General features: G+C 43.4%; 2 protein-coding genes across 3 annotated transcripts in view; one reads left to right on the forward strand and one right to left on the reverse strand.

Moving 5' to 3' along the window:
• Window positions 1-1,416: 1,416 nt before the first annotated feature.
• Window positions 1,417-13,251, forward strand: wdr19 (WD repeat domain 19). 2 transcript variants are annotated; one of them, XM_028978190.1, is made up of 37 exons: window positions 1,417-1,518; window positions 1,738-1,829; window positions 1,902-1,967; window positions 2,362-2,487; window positions 2,581-2,696; window positions 3,266-3,381; window positions 3,488-3,568; window positions 3,659-3,771; window positions 3,893-4,066; window positions 4,149-4,219; window positions 4,349-4,521; window positions 4,915-5,029; window positions 5,169-5,275; window positions 5,406-5,525; window positions 5,633-5,782; window positions 5,973-6,120; window positions 6,217-6,424; window positions 6,509-6,668; window positions 6,878-6,988; window positions 7,102-7,211; window positions 7,620-7,677; window positions 7,797-7,943; window positions 8,191-8,273; window positions 8,412-8,495; window positions 8,760-8,906; window positions 8,996-9,120; window positions 9,329-9,438; window positions 9,524-9,592; window positions 9,680-9,757; window positions 9,889-9,897; window positions 10,451-10,547; window positions 11,012-11,136; window positions 11,439-11,520; window positions 11,655-11,805; window positions 11,884-12,007; window positions 12,106-12,182; window positions 12,269-13,251. In XM_028978190.1, the coding sequence occupies exons 1-37, from the start codon at window positions 1,513-1,515 to the stop codon at window positions 12,378-12,380; spliced, it is 4,041 nt and encodes a 1,346-aa protein (XP_028834023.1). In that variant the 5' UTR covers window positions 1,417-1,512; the 3' UTR covers window positions 12,381-13,251. The 2 variants fall into 2 exon arrangements, with proteins under 2 accessions (XP_028834023.1, XP_028834024.1); XM_028978191.1 differs by lacking the exon at window positions 9,889-9,897.
• Window positions 13,252-14,223: 972 nt separating this feature from the next.
• The window catches only part of zcchc7 (zinc finger, CCHC domain containing 7), a 35,227-nt gene continuing 28,850 nt past the window's right edge, over window positions 14,224-20,600 (reverse strand). The window contains exons 7-9 of the mRNA XM_028975062.1: window positions 15,916-16,017; window positions 15,067-15,184; window positions 14,224-14,971 (exon numbers count right to left, since the gene is read on the reverse strand). Of these exons, the coding sequence (XP_028830895.1) occupies window positions 14,562-14,971; window positions 15,067-15,184; window positions 15,916-16,017 (630 nt within the window). The 3' untranslated portion in view covers window positions 14,224-14,561. The remainder of the gene's footprint in view (window positions 14,972-15,066; window positions 15,185-15,915; window positions 16,018-20,600) is intronic.

The following is a 20,600-nucleotide window of genomic DNA, read 5'->3' on the forward strand; positions in this document are numbered from 1 at the left end:
ATCCAACCAATCACAGACTAGAAGAACAGAAAACAGCTAATCATAATGAACTTCTTTTGGTTCTGGTCTTGGTTCGTTTTGTGATCCCGCTACAGAAGCATTAGATTTATATATTTGAAAAAGAAAACTGCCGGTTCGGGATTCGAACCGACCATATCTCGCCTTGCTTTCATGCTATCCAAGCCTTTAAATGGGGGAGCCGTGTGGGGGAGCGGTACTGTTGCTAAAGGACACCTCTGACGCAACCTGACTGCTCGGGATTTAAACCCGCAACCTTGTGGTTATAAATTCACTTCCTTAACCACCACTGTCTACGATTGGATTATTGTTTGAAGTATATACAGTGCTCAAAAAAAATAAAGGGAACACAAAAATAAGACATCATAGATCTTAATGAATGAAATATTCATATTAAATGCTTTGTTGACAACAAAAGCATGCAACAATTATCGATGGTCATCAAATTTATCAACCCATGGAGTCACATTCAAAATTAAAGAGGAAAAATACACTTCAGGCTTATATAATGGTAGTTGTGTGTGGCCTACACGTGCCTGTATGAGCTCCCTACAATGCCTGGATATGTGGCGGATGGTCTCCTGAGGGATCTCCTCCCAGACCTGGACTAAAGCTTCCACCAACTCCTGGACAGTCTGTGGTGCAACGTGGTGTTGGTGGATGGAGCGAGACATGATTGGATACAGGTATGGGGAACGAGCAGGCCAGTCCATAGCAGACTACAGAGTCTAACCCCCGAACCCCGGACTTCCTTCTATCCTCCAGCTGTGCAATATGAATATTTATTTAGCAATTAATTACTGTGCAATATCTGTATATTGTACAATATCATTATTCTCACAGTCTAACATCCAATACACTACACATTCGTCATTACTGTGAATATTTCTGAGAACGATGTGCAATAATGTGCTACCCACAGTTTATAAAACCTTACTTTTAGTTATTTATTCTTCCCCTACATATATATATATATATATATATATATAGCGCTGTCTGATGCTGTCTGACACCTTATTGTATTTTGTGTTGTTGTATATTTTGTATTTTCTTGTACTATTGTGTACATACAGGTCTGCACTGAAGGAGTTGCTTTTCATGTCATTGTACATGCACATAGTGACAATAAAATGTATTCTTTTCTAGTCTAAGAAAACCATCCTTATGAGATCCTGTGGAAATTGTGGTCCTAACGACCTGTTCAGTTGCTACACAGCTGACTCTGCGCGCTTTTTTCTTGTGCAAAGTCTTCTTTTCTTGCTGATATATTGCAAGGAAGCATCAGCCAGCCATTGATCAGCCAGTACATGTAACGGCGGTACGCAGTCAGAATACAAAAATGCAGCTGTCAATGCGCCTGCGCACAACCCGCTCTACGCTGATTGGTCATTGCAGTCGGGGGTCGCTATTGGCGACACAGACGCCGTGGCGTGAAGGATGCTGGGAGATGTGCGCAAGTTTGATCGGTGCGGATCGGCGTTCGGGAGGTGAAAGATGAAGGTATGGCGTCTTCCGCGGAGTCCGGTGGAGAAATGTTGTGCAGATGTGGAGACTTCACACGCCGAGCGCGCTGACGTGTCACAACGCCATGCGTCATGCGTCACAACTAGCCAGAAAGCCCGACGATAGCTTAGCCGCTAGCTTCGCCGTTAGCCTCCCTCCTGCACTGAACCTGTGGGCCATTTGGGTGGAAATTGAGCTGCTCTGTCCTTTTGCCAGCGCGTGTTCACCGTCGCCGAGAAGAGCTGGCAGGGGTCGTGTCTGCAGTACAGATGGCAGAAAGCGCTGGGAAACTTCCTCGCCGTCGCGGGGTAAGCGGCTGCACACCGGCCGGGGTTTAGTGGCCTACGAACTAGCCTTTAAATGTCATTTCACATTTTAAGGTCCGACAACTCTGTGAAGATCTTCGATCGACACGGACAGAAGATGAACGAGATAAATTTGCCAGGGTACGTATAAAGTGTGGCGATCAGAACAGGAGAAAGAGAAGTATGTTGGATGTTTTTTTTTTGTTCACTATTGTCATCATCAAAATACGCTTCATGAGATGCTCCTAAACATGAGTGTTCAGCATAAACCTTCAGGAGAGGTGGAAAACCATCCCTGTTGTCCAACTGAGGGTGGTGGAGAGAAGACAAGAATGAGAGATGCACATCTTAGTATTTGTTTTATTGCATAACCTCTCATGTGTGATTTCACATGTAAATGTAACACAAATTCTATAATGTAAATGTATACAAATAGGCAAACCCTTAACCTCAGTAGTTTGTCCATTGTTCTGTGAGAGACTGCTGCAGGCTGGCAATTTTTAACAGCAAGCTCCTCTTGTTTTTCGTTCATTAGGAGATGCCTGATGATGGATTGGGACAAAGATGGAGACACTCTGGCAGTAATCGCAGAGAAGTCCAGCGCTATCCACTTATGGGATGCAAATGTTAACAAGATATCTCAGTTAGACAGTGGCATGAGGTGTGTGGCAGTCTGTGTGTAAAGGACTGTATTGTTTGTTTAGTGTGGTATGGTTGTCCTATTGTGATCTCATTGCTGTTACGTTTAACACAGAGACCAGTTGTCCTTTATTCTGTGGGCTAAGGCAGGTCCCCTGCTAGCAGTAGGGACAGCTAAAGGAAACCTGCTCATCTACAACCAGCAGACATCCCGCAAGATACCTGTACTCGGTAAAGCCCACAAACCCACACACTGTGTAGATTCAAGATTCAAGGTTTTATTTGTCACATGCATTGTTATCAGTGCAACACGCAGTGAAATGCATCCTGGACTGCCCTGTTGTGACTGTGCATAGTTAAGTAAAAGTTATATAATTAAATAAAATGGAACAAGAGAGAATAAAATAAAAGGAGCTATATTGCAAGCAAGATATTATGCTCAACGGGAACATGCGACACAGATATCATGGGTAGTGAATATGTATTGTGTTAAAGTGCATTGTGTATGGATTGTGCAATATCCAGTATAACAGTAACAGATTGCAGTAAACAGTGGACATTCAGATGGTCGGGGTGTGGGGTATGAGGTGTGGTGGCGTGTCCTCATTCGGCATCCTTATGGCCTAGAAGGATAGAAACTCCTCCTGAGTCTCTCAGTCCTGGCCACGATGCTTTTGGAGTCTTTTGCCGATTTTAAGTCCTGGAACAGGCTGTTGTTGGGGTGTGTTTTGTCCTTGATACACAGGGATATTGATAGTGTAGGCCAAACTAATTAGAGATACATAATTTCCTGATTTCAGGGAAACACACTAAACGCATAACATGTGGGTGCTGGAGCTCACAGAACCTGCTGGCCTTGGGCAGTGAAGATCGGAGTGTAACAATTAGCAACCATGAAGGAGACACCATTCGGCAGGTAAAGACACCTTTAATGAGCCGAGTGATTAGCCGTTCAGCATAAGTTTGGATGAAAGTGTAATTATTGTTTATGATCAACCTCTCTTGATGTCTGCTTCTGTCAGACATCGGTACGTTCTGACCCTGCTGACATCCAGTTCTCTGTGATGAAGACAGATGAGCGAGCCTCACCGGGAGAGAGCACGGTACGTTCACGTGTCTAGGGGCAAATCATCTACTCAACTGCTGAACTTTATTACGTGTGTAGCGCTGGACAAGATATTACTTCGTTGTAGGTCAGTGTTGCTGTGGGCAAGAAGACTCTTTTCCTGTTCAACCTCAGTGACCCCGATAACCCAATCGAGCTGGCTTTCCAGCAGCGCTATGGGTCAATCATCTCCTACCGATGGTATTCGCCAAGTTTGACTTCACTTTTGATAATGACTTTTTCAGTAAGATTGTTTCAGTTTGCTTTGCTAACTTGAACACTGAAGCAGATTTTTGTCTCCCTCTGTCCCTGTCTGTCTCAGGTATGGGGATGGGTATATAATGATTGGCTTTTCTCAGGGTTATTTTGTGGTCATCTCCACACACATACGTGAGATTGGTCAGGAGCTGTTTCAAGCTCACAATCACAAGGACAGCTTGAGCAGCATCGCTATCTCACAGTCACTCAACAAGGCTGCTTCCTGTGGGGACAACTGGTAGGTTTTAAAAAGACCGATCTTTTTTACAGATCTGTCAAGTGTGCTCCTTTTCATTCCGTGCATGTGTGTCTCTTTTCAGCATTAAGATCCATGACCTGACAGAACTTAAGGAGATGTATGCAGTCATTAACTTGGATGAAGAAACCAAAGGTAGATCTAAACATGTTCACATTGCATGCAGAATGTTCATAAATATTCTATATAATCATGATTATGGGTGCAATTCTATGTGTATGTATATATACTGTATATATGTATGTACACGTGTGTGGGTTTCAGGTCTGGACCAGCTTTCCTGGACCGAAGATGGGCAGTTGCTTGCTGTGTCCACACAGCGTGGCTCTCTGCACGTGTTTCTGACCCGCCTACCCATACTGGGCAGCAGCTGTGGGACCAGACTGGCATACCTCACATCTCTACTAGAAGTCACTGTTGAAAACCCAGTAGAGGGGGTGAGTCTGAAGACACACATTTAAAAAATATTTATGCATTTTAAAACAAAGTAATATAGTAATAAAAGTACTACTGCAAGCCACATGCAGTGTGACCTTTACCATTATTCTCTAACAAAAGTCATTGCAGTCACTAAGTCATTCAAAAAGGTCCAATGAAACAGGATCTAAAACCAATGGTCTAGATTATATTACATTGACCACAGAAGCCTCAGTACATCATAAGAGGTCACTTACATCTTCTAGCATGTATGTGGATTAACTCTGATACTGGCTTTTGGTAAAGAGTAAGTGTAAACGGCGCTAAAACACTGGGAAATAATTATCATGGCATGTTGTTTGAGACACTGTGCATGCTTTTTGTAAACTGAACTCTGGAAAACATTTCTGCAGGACGCCCTTACTGCTGTCTCAGTGGAAGTGGAGCCTAATTTCATTGCTGTTGGGCCATTCCACATCGCTGTTGGAATGAATAACCGGGCGTGGTATTACGCCCTAGGAAATAACAGTACGTATGCAACTGTATTCTTTAAAATGCATTTAATGTGGTTAGTTACAGTTTTGTGTGTATTTGCTGTAGTCAAGTTTGTCATGTGTTAAATGGCTTTTTCACTGAGATGTGCAGACATGTGCTTTTGTGTTTCTAGGGGTGGAAAGGCTGAAGGACACTGAGTATTTAGGCACAGTGGCCAACCTCTGCCTGAACACAGACTACGCTGCTGCTCTCTTTGAGGGTAAAGTGCAACTACACATGGTAAGGAGAGAGAGGTTCCTGGGAATCATTATATACGGACACTTTCCCCCCCAATTCTCTCTCTTTTATGCTGATTATTATGTTTGAGTATATTGCTCTGAGATTGTATTTGTCTTATTGTATGTGTTAGATTGAGGGGGAGGAGCAGGAGGAAGAGGAGAGACAGACTCGTCTGTTTCCTGACCAAGATCATAAATATCATATTGTATGCCATGCGCTCACATCAGACTTCCTGTTCTTTGGCACTGATGTAAGGTCTATGCATGCTATCCTCCTCAACAATGGGGGAACAAATTCAAGACTTTATTTATTTATTTGTTTATTTATATTCTGTCATTTTCTTGTCTCTCTTGCCAGACGGGTCTCATTCATTGTTTTTATATAGAAGACTGGCAGAGCATTAATGAGTTTCGCCACACAGTGGGAGTGAGAAAAATCTTCCCTGATCCCAATGGAACATGTCTAATATTCATCGATGACAAGAGCGATGGATTCCTCTACTGCCCGGTAATAGACACCCAGGGGACCCTGGGACAGACTCACACACATAATTATTCAGAGTACTAATAGCTACGTGACAACCAGGAAAGGGTCACACTTTCAGCAAGAAATTGTTTCTAATTTCTTTCTTCTAGACTCTTTTTAAGACATTTGACATTTGATTAAGATGCCTTAAATGTAAATGTTTCTTTTGAAGGTTAATGACTCTGTGTTTGAGATCCCAAACTTCTCTCCCACCATCACTGGGGCACTCTGGGAGAACTGGGCAGCTGATAAGGGTGTTTTTCTTGCCTTTGATGAAGACAAAGTATATACCTATGCCTTCCACAAGGACACAATACAAGGTAATGCATCTGCACACTGACACAAACTCAGACATAAGAGAAAGGTTTCAGAGCTGTATACACACTCCTCTCCTTTGCTCTTATCTCTTTCACCAGGTTCTAAAGTCATCCTGGTGGGAGGGACAAAGCTACCATTTTCCCATAAACCTTTGCTTCTGTATAATGGCGAGCTGACATGCCAGACGCAGAGTGGCAAGACTAGCACTGTGCTTCTAAGCACACACAGCTTCCTCAATGCCACTCTTATGGACAGCCCCCAAGAGCAGCTGTCACACATGCTCACTCAGACGCTCATGCTAAAGAGGTGTGTGTATGTGTACATGCATGTGCGTCTGTGGTTAAGTAAATATTTCTTTACTGAACATGTTTGTGTGTGTGTGTAAGGTAGATTCTCAGAGTCGTGGAATGTGTGTAAAGCTCTGAGTACTACCGAGGCGTGGGCAGAGATGGGCCGTGCGTGTCTGCACCACATGGAGGTAGAACTGGCCATCCGAGTGTACCGCATGGTGGGGAACGTCGGTATGGTCATGTCTTTGGAGGATGTTAAGGTGAGTCTTTATCGACATGGTTTACTATAAGTAGGGCTTCACATATGCATGTCTACCCGAGCTCCTCTCTCCGTATGAACCTTCTAGTGCAGTTTTAGGTTCCTCAGGATAAATCTTAGGTGCTCTAATGCAGCTTAATGTTTTAAGTTTTCGTGTATTGTTAAATAAGTATTTATTTAACAATTACAGTTTTCTTATTTTACTCTCAGGGTGTCGAGGATCAGAACCTGTTAGCAGGACATTTGGCTATGTTCAGTAATGATTTTAACCAAGCTCAGGATCTCTACCTGGCTTCCTCCTGTCCCAGTGCTGCCTTGGAGGTACAAAGAATACACAATTACACTGCACACATTTATATAGTTTTGAATTTTACACATTTATATAGCTGTCTGTGTGTGTGTGTGTGTGTGTGTGTGTGTGTGTGTGTGTGTAGATGAGGAGAGACCTACAGCACTGGGACAGTGCATTGCAACTGGCTAAAAGACTGGCTCCTGAACAGATCCCATTTATTTCCAAAGAGTATGCCATCCATTTGGAGTTCATGTGAGTTTTCAGGTTATAATATAGTCAGTTCATTTATTAGTGTTACCGTTTTTTTCACTGATGACAGGCATGCTGTAAATGCTGTAAATGCATGCTATGTTGTTTATGATTTTATTGGTATGATATATAAAAAAAAATTGCTGCTGGCCCATGATTAAATTTTTAAGCATGATTTCTTTGTTGTCAATGTAGCAATGAGAAATAATTAAAAACAGTGTGAATTTACAATAAAATTATAGTTTGCATTAGTTAAATAATCCGTTAACCTGATAATAAGGTGTAAACCTGCCCGGCGGTAATATGTGTGTATGTATTTATGCTCATTCATAAACCAGTAATGAGGCCAGTGAAGACTGGGTGCATCTTCTTGCAGTCACTGTATAATTTATTGCTATTTTCTACCTGCAGAGGAGATTATGTGAATGCTCTGTCGCATTATGAAAAAGGAATGACTGGTGACAATAAGGTCAGTTATTACAGAATGTCAACACGTTGGAAAACCTCATTCTTTAAGAATGTCTGCTTGAACAGACTCATTTTATTGTCATGGCAAAAGTAGCTCTAAGTGTGCCCTATTATATCCAGTTCTTGGAACACGATGAAGCATGTCAGGCTGGAGTAGCCCGCACATCCATCCGGATGGGTGATATCCGACGAGGGGCCAACCAGGCAATCCGACACCCAAGCAGATTGTTGAAGAAGGACTGTGGTGCCATCTTGGAGAGCCTAAAGGTGGGGGAGAGACACCTTATCAGGTTGTATTGCACTGTTCTAGCTTCTAATTCACTCACTTTTTTTAACTTACCTGTTGATTTGCATATCATACTGCCAACCTCTTTGAATTCTTTAACTTTACGTATCAGGACATAATCATCAACACAAAAGAATGATCTGGTCCTTACCAGGTTCTAAAGTGATTTAAATCTAATAGTTGAAAACACTCAAATGGTTATGTTATTTTAATTTATTTGTGTTACAGCAATACTCTGAGGCAGCCCAAATGTATGAAAAAGGACAGTACTATGACAAAGCTGCATCCGTTTATATCCGCTGCAAGAACTGGTAGGAGATGCTTTCATCCAACATATTCATCCAATCAGATAAGATAAAATGATCCTTTATTAGTCCCACAAGTGGGAAATTTATAGGCAACATTAGAGACTGTCACCTCATTAGCTCTCATCTCTGTGTGACCTACAGGGCCAAGGTAGGCGAGCTGCTTCCCCAAGTTTCATCTCCGAAAATCCACCTGCAGTACGCCAAGGCCAAGGAGGCTGATGGCAAGTAAGTACATAACATAACAGAATTATTTTTACAAGTTACAGCACAGAATTCAAGTTACAGCACTAATATTGAGGCGGTTCATAATAATAAATAGCCTAAATAAGCCATATTTAAAAAATTTAGTAGTCTATTTGTGACATACTTTGATAGAACAGTAGAACTTCCTACGCACATATAATTTGTGAGTATGGGATCCTGCATCACAGATTCCATACTCATCAGCGTTAAATCAATACATTTACCTCTTTAATCGTCTGGATGCAGGTTTAAAGAAGCAGCAATGGCGTATGAAAGTGCGCGCGACTGGGACAACTTGATTCGTGTTCTTCTGGAACATCTCAACAACCCAGAGGAGGCTGTGCGTGTTGTCAGGGAATCACAGTCCATTGATGGAGCCAAGATGGTGGCCAGGTCTGGACACAACCTGCTCGCATCTTAAAATGTCGTCATTTCTGGATCTGTGTTTTTCTGAATGTGTTGTTTTTTCCGGACACGTCTAGATTCTTCCTGCGACTGAACGACTACGGTTCTGCTATCCAGTTCCTGGTTCTGTCCCACTGCAGTGACGAAGCTTTCCAGCTGGCCCAGCAACATGGCCAGATGGAGGTGTACGCTGACATCATAGGTGGGACCTGTGGTTTTGTGTTCTTCTCCAATGTTGAATTTGAGAAAGCTTTGTGATTGAAAATATGATTTTTCAATCACAAAAGTGTGTGTGATGCAACAATGGTTTAACAAATTGATCCATATGAAAAACTTTTTTTTTTTTTGGATTACTCTGCTTCTTAAAGTTCATGTCTTATCCACACACTCTGCATACACATAATCCTCAGGCTCGGATGCCACAGCTGAAGACTACCAGAGCATTGCGCTTTACTTTGAGGGAGAGAAGCAGCACCTGCAGGCGGGGAAATTCTTCCACATGTGTGGCCAGTACAGCAGAGTGAGACACTTTTCTTCCACTACTCCTGCAGTTTTTTGGTTTAGTTTTTCAAAATAATTGATTCATATTTTTGGTGTTTTCTCAGGCACTCAAACACTTTCTCAAGTGTCCAAACTCGGAAGACAGCCTGGCCATAGAGATGGCTATAGAAGCAGTGAGGAAACACACCCATATGCCATCGTCAATGTAAAGTCATTTTGAGGGGAAGATCATGATGATGATGACTATGATCTCTTTTTAGGTAGGAAAAGCTAATGATGAAGTACTGACCAATCAGCTGATTGATTACCTCATGGGAGAAAGTGATGGGATGCCCAAGGTACTAATGCCATGATACCTTAGTCTCTTCTGACATTTGTCTACCATGCCCTGTCTCCACAATCACCATTTCTCTCCTGTGTTTCTGCTCCTTTTGCATGTTGGTGTTGGGGTGTGTGTGTGGGCATGTAGACTCTCACTGTGAGTAGTCACTGTGCTGGTCAAACTCCTGATGTTTGTAGTGAAGCTAGGTTGTCTCTGAGGGCTGTTCCAGGCACTTTAGTGTTTTTTTTTTTTTTTTTTAAAGGTATGGTAGGCAATCCAGTTCAGAAGTTTTATTTTTGTGAAATTCTGTATAAGTTTTACACCCCTTTTGTACCAAACCCAATATATTTCATTTGGCCTTCATTTGGTCGGAAAAGTGACACCATGATGGTCGTGTTTCTTTGCTCCTGTACCCAGTGGTCTCTCATGGGCTTGTCTTTGGCTTTTTGAGGGATATCTGAAGGAAGGGGGTTCAGGGGGATCCTTTCAAAATCAGACTCAAATTTGCTGGTGTCTCCAGCGCAGCCTACCATGTCTCTAAAAAGGTGTCCTTCACTGATTTATTCAAAATCTGTAGAAGAGATTCTCCATCTCTGGCAGCTGAACAGTCATTATTAGAATGTGTAATAATGTTTAATAGTGTGTGTTTTGTGTGTGAAGAACCCGTAATAGCTATACTGCTTTTCTCATTGGTTATGCTACCTCTCAGGATGCTAAGTTTCTGTTCCGGCTCTACATGGCACTGAAACAGTACAGAGAGGCCGGTCGCACGGCCATCATCATCGCTCGAGAGGAACAGTCTGCGGGTGGGTTGGATGCTGTGTGTTAAAAAAAAAAAAAAAAAAAAAAAATCATTTCACATAAGTAACAAATGCAAATACATTTTTTTTTTTTTTTTTTAATCGATCTTACTTCTCAGGTGAACTGTGCTTTTCATCTTTTTATTAGGTTTTACGTAACATACTGTGAGACATTGGCACTGGTTGTGTAACCACTGCGAATGCAGGGATAACTTCTCGGTTTAGCTGTTATTTCTGTTGGTTGTGAAGAATAAGTCTGTAAAAGCCCTCACTGGGGCACTCCGGGGATGCCATTCAGGCTGGAATTATATTTAAAAATAAGAGTCACCGTGATTGTGCTGTTTCTGCCACAATTCTGATCAGCCAATCAGAATGGTAGTTTCCCATTTTAGGCAATCACGATACTGCTGCTTTGTCGATCTTGAGTTGTGGATCTTGTAATCACTCGTTCCCTCTTTTTTTTTCTTCAGGAAATTATCGAAATGCCCATGATGTTTTGTTTAGCATGTACACAGAGCTACAGAACCAGAAGATTAAAATCCCCGCTGAGATGGCAACCAACCTCATGATCCTCCACAGCTACGTACTGGTGAAGGTGAGTGGCATGCTAAGGGTTACTCTTGGTCATTATGACAGATTCCTGTTCCTCTGTTAAAAGATCTGTCCTTTTCGATGTTTCACTGAATAAGTGTCAATATGTTACACTTTTTTTGTGTGTATTTTATGAAAATGACCATTTGTCCTCGTGAAGACACCACAGCGCCACACCGTACAGTAGCCTATTGAATTGATAAAAACATGTCCAGGCCCAGAATTGCTGGGATTTGCATTGACAATGTCTGCAGTTAAATGGCTGATTCCGTAGTTAACATGACGCATGATAAACGATGCCTGCAGATTCACGTGAAAAGGGGGGATCATCTGAAAGGGGCACGCATGCTCATCCGCGTGTCCAACAACATCAGCAAATTCCCATCACGTGAGTCTGCATACACACACACACACACACACACACACACATCCACATCATTTGATATCATATAGTCATTGTATGCAGGTACAGAATGTAGAACACGAACCTGAACCTGAAGGTCCTGAATTTGTGGGTTGTAGACATCGTGCCCATCCTGACCTCAGCAGTGATAGAGTGTCATCGTGCCGGCCTGAAAAACTCTTCCTTCAGCTTTGCCGCAATGCTGATGAGGCCAGAGTACCGCAACAAGATCGATCCCAAGTACAAGAAGAAAATCGAGGCCATTGTCCGGTAAGGGCCGGAGATCCCCTCGCTCATCTTCTCTTAACCCTCATAGCCCAACACTACTTTACTTCCGCTCTCTCCCAGCCGGCCGGACACTTCAGAGGTCGAGGATGAAACGGCTCCATGTCCGTTCTGCAGCTTCCAGCTGCCGTGTTGCGACATGATGTGTTTGGGCTGTAAAAACAACTTGCCCTACTGCATCGCTACGGTAACCCCTCTTTCCTTGTATGTGGTGGCAGCAACTTGACGGTTCTGTCGTCCCACGTCCTTGGGGACTTACGCAAGCTTTCACTACTTCCTCTCCAGGGTCGGCACATGGTGAAGGACGACTGGTCTGAGTGTCCACACTGCAAATTCCCGGCCCTCTACTCAGAGTTCATAAAGTGAGTGTGGTTCTTCTACTTAACGCCATGTTTCTTCTCAGCCTTGTAAACTTTATTTTGTGTGTGTGTGTGTGTGTGTGAGACAGGCTATTGGAGACTGAGACCGTATGTCCAATGTGCAGTGAAACTCTGTCTGCCAGCCAGGTGCAGAAGATCTCCGACTGTTCCAACTACCTGCAGCAGGATGAACTGGAGTAGTGGCCACTTTAATATGGCTTATCTGATTTCATCATTGAGCCTGTTACAGTGGTTGTGTTAAGGTAGCTCCAGGGTGAACTGCTGCATGACAGATTATATCAGATTGTGATTTTGCCGTAACATTATGATCACGTGAGGGGCTGTGATTGCTGCAGACCAGTCAGCGTGCCCGTGATTACTCACGTCCAACACCAGCGTACACTGATGTACATCACTGACTGTGTGAGCACCATGTACTTGGGGAAGAAACGGCATCAGGATGCACTATGTGAAGAAGGCAAGCCAGTGCAGGGAATCTCGGGTCCTGAATTTATACTTGTAACACTCCTTCCCTGGTGGCAGTGCCCTCTTTCAGAAAACATGCTTCAGGAATTGTTTGAGGAACACAACAATATGTTCAAATTCTCCAGATATCAATCCAATTCAGCACCTGTGGGACGTGCTGAAACAACAAATCAGATCTATGGAGGAATCACCTAACATCTTACAGAACTTAAAGGGTCTGCTACTGATGGCCATTGTAATACTACAATTCACCTGGTCATAATGTTATGGGTTATTGGTTGTTAGTAACAGAAGGACACAATTATATATATATATATATATATAAAATTAGTTGCTATTTGCATTTTAAATGTCATTGATTTTGGGTTATACCAAGTACAAAACTTGTTATGAAGACTGTACACTGTACTTTGTATGCTTTTCCAGTTAATAAATTATAAGGAATTGACTTATACATATTCAAATTCCATAAAAGTCCTGTTCTATTGGAATTGGACATGAAATTCAGTTGATGTATACACAATTATACTTGTATGGAGTGCCCTGTTTACCATTTCTACCAATAAATTTACCTTTCCTCTCTGCATGTCTGGAATGTTTGACATATTATTACCTCAAGAGTTCCTTAATATCCTGGCGTATTTGTCCCTAAAGCAAAAAAATAAATGAAATCACCTTCCAACCATCAATCAAATTAACATCAGTATTGATTCACTCAATACTGTTACACAATACTGTGAGCATTGAGAGAGAAAAGTTAGGGCCATCTGGTGGACAAATATGAAATAATGTATTGCATTCATTGAAGATATTTTTATGATCAAAAATTGTATATAATGGTACAAAATGTCCCTAGGGTTTGACCCTTTTGATTCAATGTCTCCCTATTTATTATTTTATCCAAGTCCAGTATAATATTTATGTAAATTTATCTAAATTTAAGACTTGTCAAAATCTGTTTTAGGTTATATTTATGCAGAAATTTACTGACAACTAAAACTAAAACTTCTTAAGCAACTTTGTATAAAGCTGTAAAAGTGACCAACATCTTTTCCGGTGGCTGAAAGGGTTCAAATTCCGTTTGGCTTCCACATGAATAACCTGCTGTCGCAGGGTTTTGGACACCTAAGAGGTTTTCATTTAAATGAATAAAGTTCATCAGTAACCAGCAACTAACATATGCTTAAAATGCAGTCCTCCTATTCCAGTTAGGATAACATCATAAAATATGTATTACTTTGAAATTTCTAAAATACATTTGATCCCCCCCTGTAATCATCTGTAATACTTATTATCCAAGAGCAAATTAATATACCACTCACAAGTTAGATCAGTGCAAGAAAACAATGTGAATGCAGTTGTGTGATGAAGCGTCATGCTGAATGAAATTCATCTGAACGTGGTTTCTGGCACATCAACAGTCTTGGTCTTACTGGTGTGGAGTTTACCATTGATAAACTTGATGTCATCTTGATGTATTTGTATGTGACATCATAAGTGACTTCCAAGCAAACAGGCCTGGGACTCAAACAAAACGCCAGAGCACATGACACGGAAATTAGTCAAATCAGCCAACTTTAATATGGCACATCCTACTGAAATGAAAAAGTAATTCACACGTATTTAAACTGTGGACAGAATTTTACAAAATTAAAGCAGTCTTGCTGTACTGATTATCTTGAGGTGAAGAGTGTCCTCCTGTCAGTCTTTCTCCAGGTGTGGAGAACTCTGGGCTGTCATGTCTTATTCGTAGACCAGCCACTAGAGGGTGACGTTGAGTAGGAGCCACAAGGTCCTGAGCTACACACATACACACACACACACACACACGTGCGTGCACACCCCGATTAACAATCACCCAGCAGCTAATTCACAGTCACACTGTCACTCGCTTGCTCACTCTGTCCCTGCTTTTTTGTGTTTTTTTTTCCTCTGCTTGATGCTGAAGAGGTCGTCATCAGCATGTACAACTTGACTGTGCTTCTTCTTCTTCTTCTTCTGGTTTTTCATGGCTCCTCCCTTTCCGATGGTGAACAGCGGCTTGGTGCTCTCAGGGATTTGACGCCAGGGCCCGCGTGGAAAGTCATCGGCGTCGTCGATCAGAACCTTACCAGCTGCTGCTGCCGCCTTTTTCTTCTTCTTCCCATTCGTTTTCTTCATACTCCTTGCTTTGTGTTGAGGGGCGGATGTGTCTGCTTTGCCTGGCATCGTGTGGTTTATTTTCCGCTTTTTCTTGGGAGGCTGGGAGTAGGTGGCGCCAACTTGTGGAGGTTTCACAGAAAGCAGAAGGCCGGCCACTTCCAACGCTGAATAAATGAACACATGCAGATCAATTATTAAACATGGAGGTTTTATTATTATTTTATACTTGACATTTTGAGATACATTCAGCTCAACGCACCTTCAGCTCTCCTGTTTGTGCGGTTTTCACGTAGATTAAAATCCTTCTTTCTGTCGTAGTAGCATATGAACGGGTAGCTGGGGTACGTTCCATTAAACATCCGCATCTCAGGACAGTCCTGATGTGCACAAACACACCCACACACACACACACACACACACACATACACACACAGAGATTAAACCTGGATTTTATATATTTATCACAGTACTTTTTTTTTTTTTTAGCTGCAAGACTCTTGTGTGCACGTCTAAATACCAGCCAGTCAAATACCAAGAGTTGTGTACTCATGTCGAGTGGACTCTGCTCAATCACTAGAATACTAGAATATTTATATTTCTACATTTTTAATACATAAAATGACATAAAAGCATATATTTTGCCATTGGAGTAAAAACTGAAGTAAAACTCCCTTCCTTTTGGCAGGCACAGTTCATTGTTCAAATTTGAGGTTATCAACAAAACTGCTAGGTGGGTTGGTTGGGTTTGTGTTAACTGTAGTGAACGCAGCATCACAAAATCCTGGAGGGACTTACGGCAGTCGCCGCGTGGCCGACTTCAACTTAAAGCAACACTACGCAAGGTGTTTTCAAACGTCACCAAACGGCTAATGAAATGCTGCCCAGGCATGGACGGTCCTCCGTACAGTCACGGTTGCATTAGTTGACGTGCCGCATTCCTTGCCCGTGAGTGACTTTATTCATTCGACTCAAGTGATTCTTCACAGCCGAGAGTTCCACTCCGCAATGGCAGAGGGAGCTAAACACACCTTACGTAGTGCTGCTCTAACCAAGCATTCTCAGGTGGCGTGTTGGGAACCCCGGTACACTTGACGTGTGGTCCACTCACGTGTCCGAAGTGACCCTTCCTGGCGCAGTTGTAGCAGTACGGAGGAACTCTTTGAGCCTCGGGGTCGGCGGGTTTACGCAGCTCCTTCCGACCTGGTTGTGTCTGTAAGATGGTGAGAAGGCTGTTATTCGCCGGCAGAGCCTGCGGTGCTACATCCTGTTAGATTCTACTAGAATCTACTAGTCAGCCATTTTGCTTCAGTCACTCCTCTCTCGCTCCCCCGGGTCATGAACGGGGACGGCTGTTTATCATCGCCGCCCCATCGTCTCCTCCCCTCCTTCGCTCCCCGTCCCAAATGGACAGAGGTGGTGCATTCTTGAGCAGAGCAGATATAGGCGCTGATTATGAAGGCTATCAGCGCTGCAGTAATGAGTTAGCTGATAGCAGCGCTAGCTTCAGAGAGAAGCCCGTCCCCGCCTGTACCGCGGCGCACTGAGCCGTCACACTCCACTGGGCCTCCTAAATACAGCCCTACACACACACACGCACACACACACACAGAGCTGCGTAAATACAACCCCATAGATTTCATTTCTTTATGGGGACCCAGAGTAATAACAGTGTAACAGTGTCTGTTATATGGATCTACATCTGAGGAACAAGGCTTTTTCGAAAGTCTCACATTTGTGATGTTTTTTGTGGACCTTCCCCTCCATGATGAAGCTCCCTCACACACACACACATACATAAAAAACACACACTCACAAACATATGGCTTCACAGATCTGTCCAGTATTTGAATAACATGTTGTGTTATTGTGTGTGTGTGTTGTGTAAGTACTCCCAAACCCAAGCACTGAGCAACTGAGATTAAATGCCCCTAAAATAAAATAATAAAAACCGCCAGACTGATATGCTGTAATAAGAAGAATAACCCTGTGGAACGTCCAGTCCCCACATGGAGATTCTGAGCGCAGCCAAACACACACATACACTAGTGGGTCATCACTAGAGAGTAAAAAATGTCTGACAGGTACACGCATATTTAGCAGCTCACACATCCCAAACCCAACGTATACCACAAACATGAAGGCTTGGGTGTCGGTACCACACACGCCCATTTCTACCCTGTTCTGCCTGCTAAAGGATGAAAGTAAAAGAGCTAAAAATCAAACCCAAGGATCCCGAACTCCAACAGCAGCGAGTTGGAACACACACGTCGAGAGGTTCCAACACGCACGCACACATACGCGGATGGAGATCCGCCGCGGCATTTCTCAACACACCTTCACTCCACCAGTCCTCCTCTCTTTCACCTCCTCCTCCTCCTCCCTCTCTTTTCCGCTTGAGTAGTTGGCGCTGTGGTGTTAAAGCGCTTTGTCATTATCTACTGGGCTGGTGGCTCTCACAGCATCTCCATCACAAAGGCCAAGAGATCAGCAGCCACACATACCTCTCTCTCTCTCTCTCTCTCTCTAACACACACACACACACACACACACTCATCTCTCATGCAAATTGGCCTCCCGACCCCTGCGCCCCTCCCTTGACCTTGAGTTTCCGTTATCGCTTCACGCTCATATCCAGAATAAAAGAAAAACGAAAGAAAGAGCGCAAGGGAGGAAGGAGGGGAGACGGAGGGAAAAAAAAAAAAAAATTCCCCTCCTCTTTTCTGTTCTCTCTGCTCTCGGGGTGGCAGCAGGTATCCGCTGCATTTATTAATTACGTTTTCTTTTTTTTCCTTCTTTTTATTATTGTGTTTCTATCGTTTGGATCTAAATGGATTACATGCCACCCGGCTGGCCTTAGATAAACCCGCGGGGCGTCGGTGGGGGGGGAGGTCAGGGTTATGGAGTCCAGAGCAGATAGGGGAACCCTGCTCCCCGTTCACCACCCATCCAAACATGCTGTAGCCAGGACGCCGGGACTTTGCGCAGGACAGAGAACCACAGACTGAGGTTTCCCCAATACTTCATAATAAGGTCATTAAACAAAAGGGGACATTAGAAACACACACTGCAACTTCCCATCACGAAACCCGAGATGCCGTAGTAAAGAGGAAACAGAAGCACGGGGAGACGACAGGAGACTGGTGATGGAGAGGTGGTAACGGTGGACCAAACAAAAATCTTAAAAAATAAAACAAAAAAAAAAAACACACAAGAGCACAAAAATAAACCCACAGACACACACGCACACAGCAGCCGCGCCTGCGCCAGGCCCCTCACCTTGGCATCGAGCGAAGGGCCCTAATCCTTAAACCTACATCCCAGTGTTAGTGGCTACAATGTGGGTGAGCAAACAGGCTTTGTGAGGAGGATTAGGGGAGCTGAGGCTGCTGCATTCAGATGAAGCTCTGCATATGTTACCCAAAACCCCGGGGAGATGACCCAACACACACACACACACACACACACACACACACACACACACTTAACTAACACAGCCAGCCAGCAGTCAAGCAGCGGGGCCGACCAGACAGGGCCGAGGGGAAGATGGACGGATGAATCTCTGTATGTTAGAGGATGCAAGGGCCGACTGACACTTCATCGCCAGTGTCAAAAAATCAACGCACAAAATCAATAATTACTTCATAAGCCATTTAAGGAAAGTGCCTCTTCACACATACAGAGTCAATTCACATGCATACTGTAATATTAAATTTCCGGACCAATTCATTCATTTTATAACTGAACAACCAACTGTCATGGATTTCTAAATTCTCAGACTGTCAGAAATGGTGCAAATCCCTGCTAGATAATAAACAAATATATGCCAATCTATTTTCAAATGTATACCAAATATTACCTATAACATCCTAATTAAAACAACAGATGCTGGAAAGATGGGTTGATCCTAACATGAGAAACCTTCAACAACCCCTAAAACCAAAAGGGAAATTGAACATTCACATTCTTTGTACAGTCTAATTTTCGGTCATCCAAGACATCCAAAAAGTGAAAAATAAAAGGAAAAAAAATAAATAAATAAAAGATCTATCATTTAAAATGTACAACTCACAATGCCTTATGAAATGGTCTCATTGTAGAAAATAGAAATTCCCCAACGGTAAGAACAGAAAAGAAAGAAATAAAAATGTATGACAGAGCTGATTCACACACGCACTCACACAGTTTACTGGAACATGAAACTGATTTCCTGTCTCAGCCTCACTGGACCATTTAAAAAAAATCTCATCAGCAGCACTGCAAACGCAGTTGTGGCTGTCCTCTCCATTAAAAAAAAAAAAAGCCCACCGGTCAAATGTCCTCTTCTTTAGGAACCGAACTTGGGCGGCCTTACATACACCGAGCTGACCGAGTCTAATATAGACATATTAACCTACAACTATTCATCAGTATAATGAGCCCCGCCGCAGCCCATTTAACACTAATGAGTTCAATATCAAGTCCAGCCGCTAGGAGGTCAGTGTTAATGCAACGTAAAAATTCTGCATTTTCAGTGGTTAAAGGACACGAAAGCTGCAGTCATGGATGTGGCCTCCATTTTGGAGCGCTTATGAGGATCTGCTGATATATGCTGTGTATGCGACATCATATTACGATCTTTTTTTTGCGTCTCCTGCTGCTGAGGACGATTTCCAGACAAAGCAAAGTCCTTCAGGGCCACTTTCCAGGCAGATATACAAACTAAACCTGTTCAGTGATGCACAAACATCCCGGTCAGCTCTTCTGACGGGGAGGCAGAGTCGCTTACACATCTTCACAATCTGCGGCGGACACACACCTTTTCAAATCGCACGTGGGGTCCCTGAACATGAAGGCTGCGCTGTGGTTGCCTCTACCGTGCAGAAATCCCCCTTAATCTGCTCACAGCGTGCAGTGTGGAGAATGGGATCCAGCAGTGGAGGGGGATTTACACCACTCTGCCTAATCTTTTAACACTTCCTTTAACAGGGATACCATCGGCTCTGCGAAGGGCGAGAGTAGCAGCCGTTAAAACACTACTGGGGAGAGAGGGAAGAGGGCATGCTGAATGGGAATGCAATGAGAGAGTGACAGTTTACGGAAGGATGGTTGGAGAGGGAGGTGGGGAAAACGAGGGGGGGCTGTGGGCACGAAATAACAACAACAACAAAAAAACATTATTTAAAAAGAAGAAGAAGAAGGAGAAAAGAAAAATGAAGGACTAGGCCAGGGCGAGAATGATAACAGGAGAGGGTGGAACAATGAATTCAGCATTCATCCCATTTAATAATAAAAATGAAAGAAATGACACCCGCGGCATTTCAGCCAATCTCCAACTCATCAGCGCACTCCCACAATTCCTCTTCTTCCCGATGCCGTGCGGCTGCTGCGGCGGGCAGATGGGCGTTGTGTATGCAGACAGACAGATAAAGCTCCCACCATTTCCCTCTCCTGCCCTCCTCTGCTTTTGTGATTCAAATAAAGCGGGGACGAGAGAGTGAGATGAAAACGAGAAGGAACAGGAGAGGGACGGGACGGCAGGAACAGCGAGACGGACAGGAGAGGAGAGCTGCGGGATGGGGGGTGGGGTCAACCACTCCTGTCCACCCAAGCAGCTCCGGTGAGGGAGAATCGGCCAGCCTTCAGGTCCTGCCACCATACTGATAACCACAGGCCTGTGTGTGTGTGTGTGTGTGTGTGTGTGTGTACACGTTCATGCTTCTTCCTCTTTTCCTGACACATACGCACAAAGAGGCATGCACAACGATACGCTCTCATGCACTTTCGCATAAACATGCATGCAAGGTATCCCTCATC

Source organism: Denticeps clupeoides, chromosome 4, assembly GCF_900700375.1.
Source record: "Denticeps clupeoides chromosome 4, fDenClu1.1, whole genome shotgun sequence".
NCBI lineage: Eukaryota > Metazoa > Chordata > Actinopteri > Clupeiformes > Denticipitidae > Denticeps > Denticeps clupeoides.

Bases quoted from the DNA above. Each gene is read 5' to 3' on its own strand.
- wdr19 (XM_028978190.1), top strand. The intron at 6,669-6,877 runs GTGAGTCTTTAT...TTTTACTCTCAG, and splicing joins TGTCTTTGGAGGATGTTAAG to GGTGTCGAGGATCAGAACCT. The intron at 12,008-12,105 runs GTAACCCCTCTT...CTTCCTCTCCAG, and splicing joins TGCCCTACTGCATCGCTACG to GGTCGGCACATGGTGAAGGA.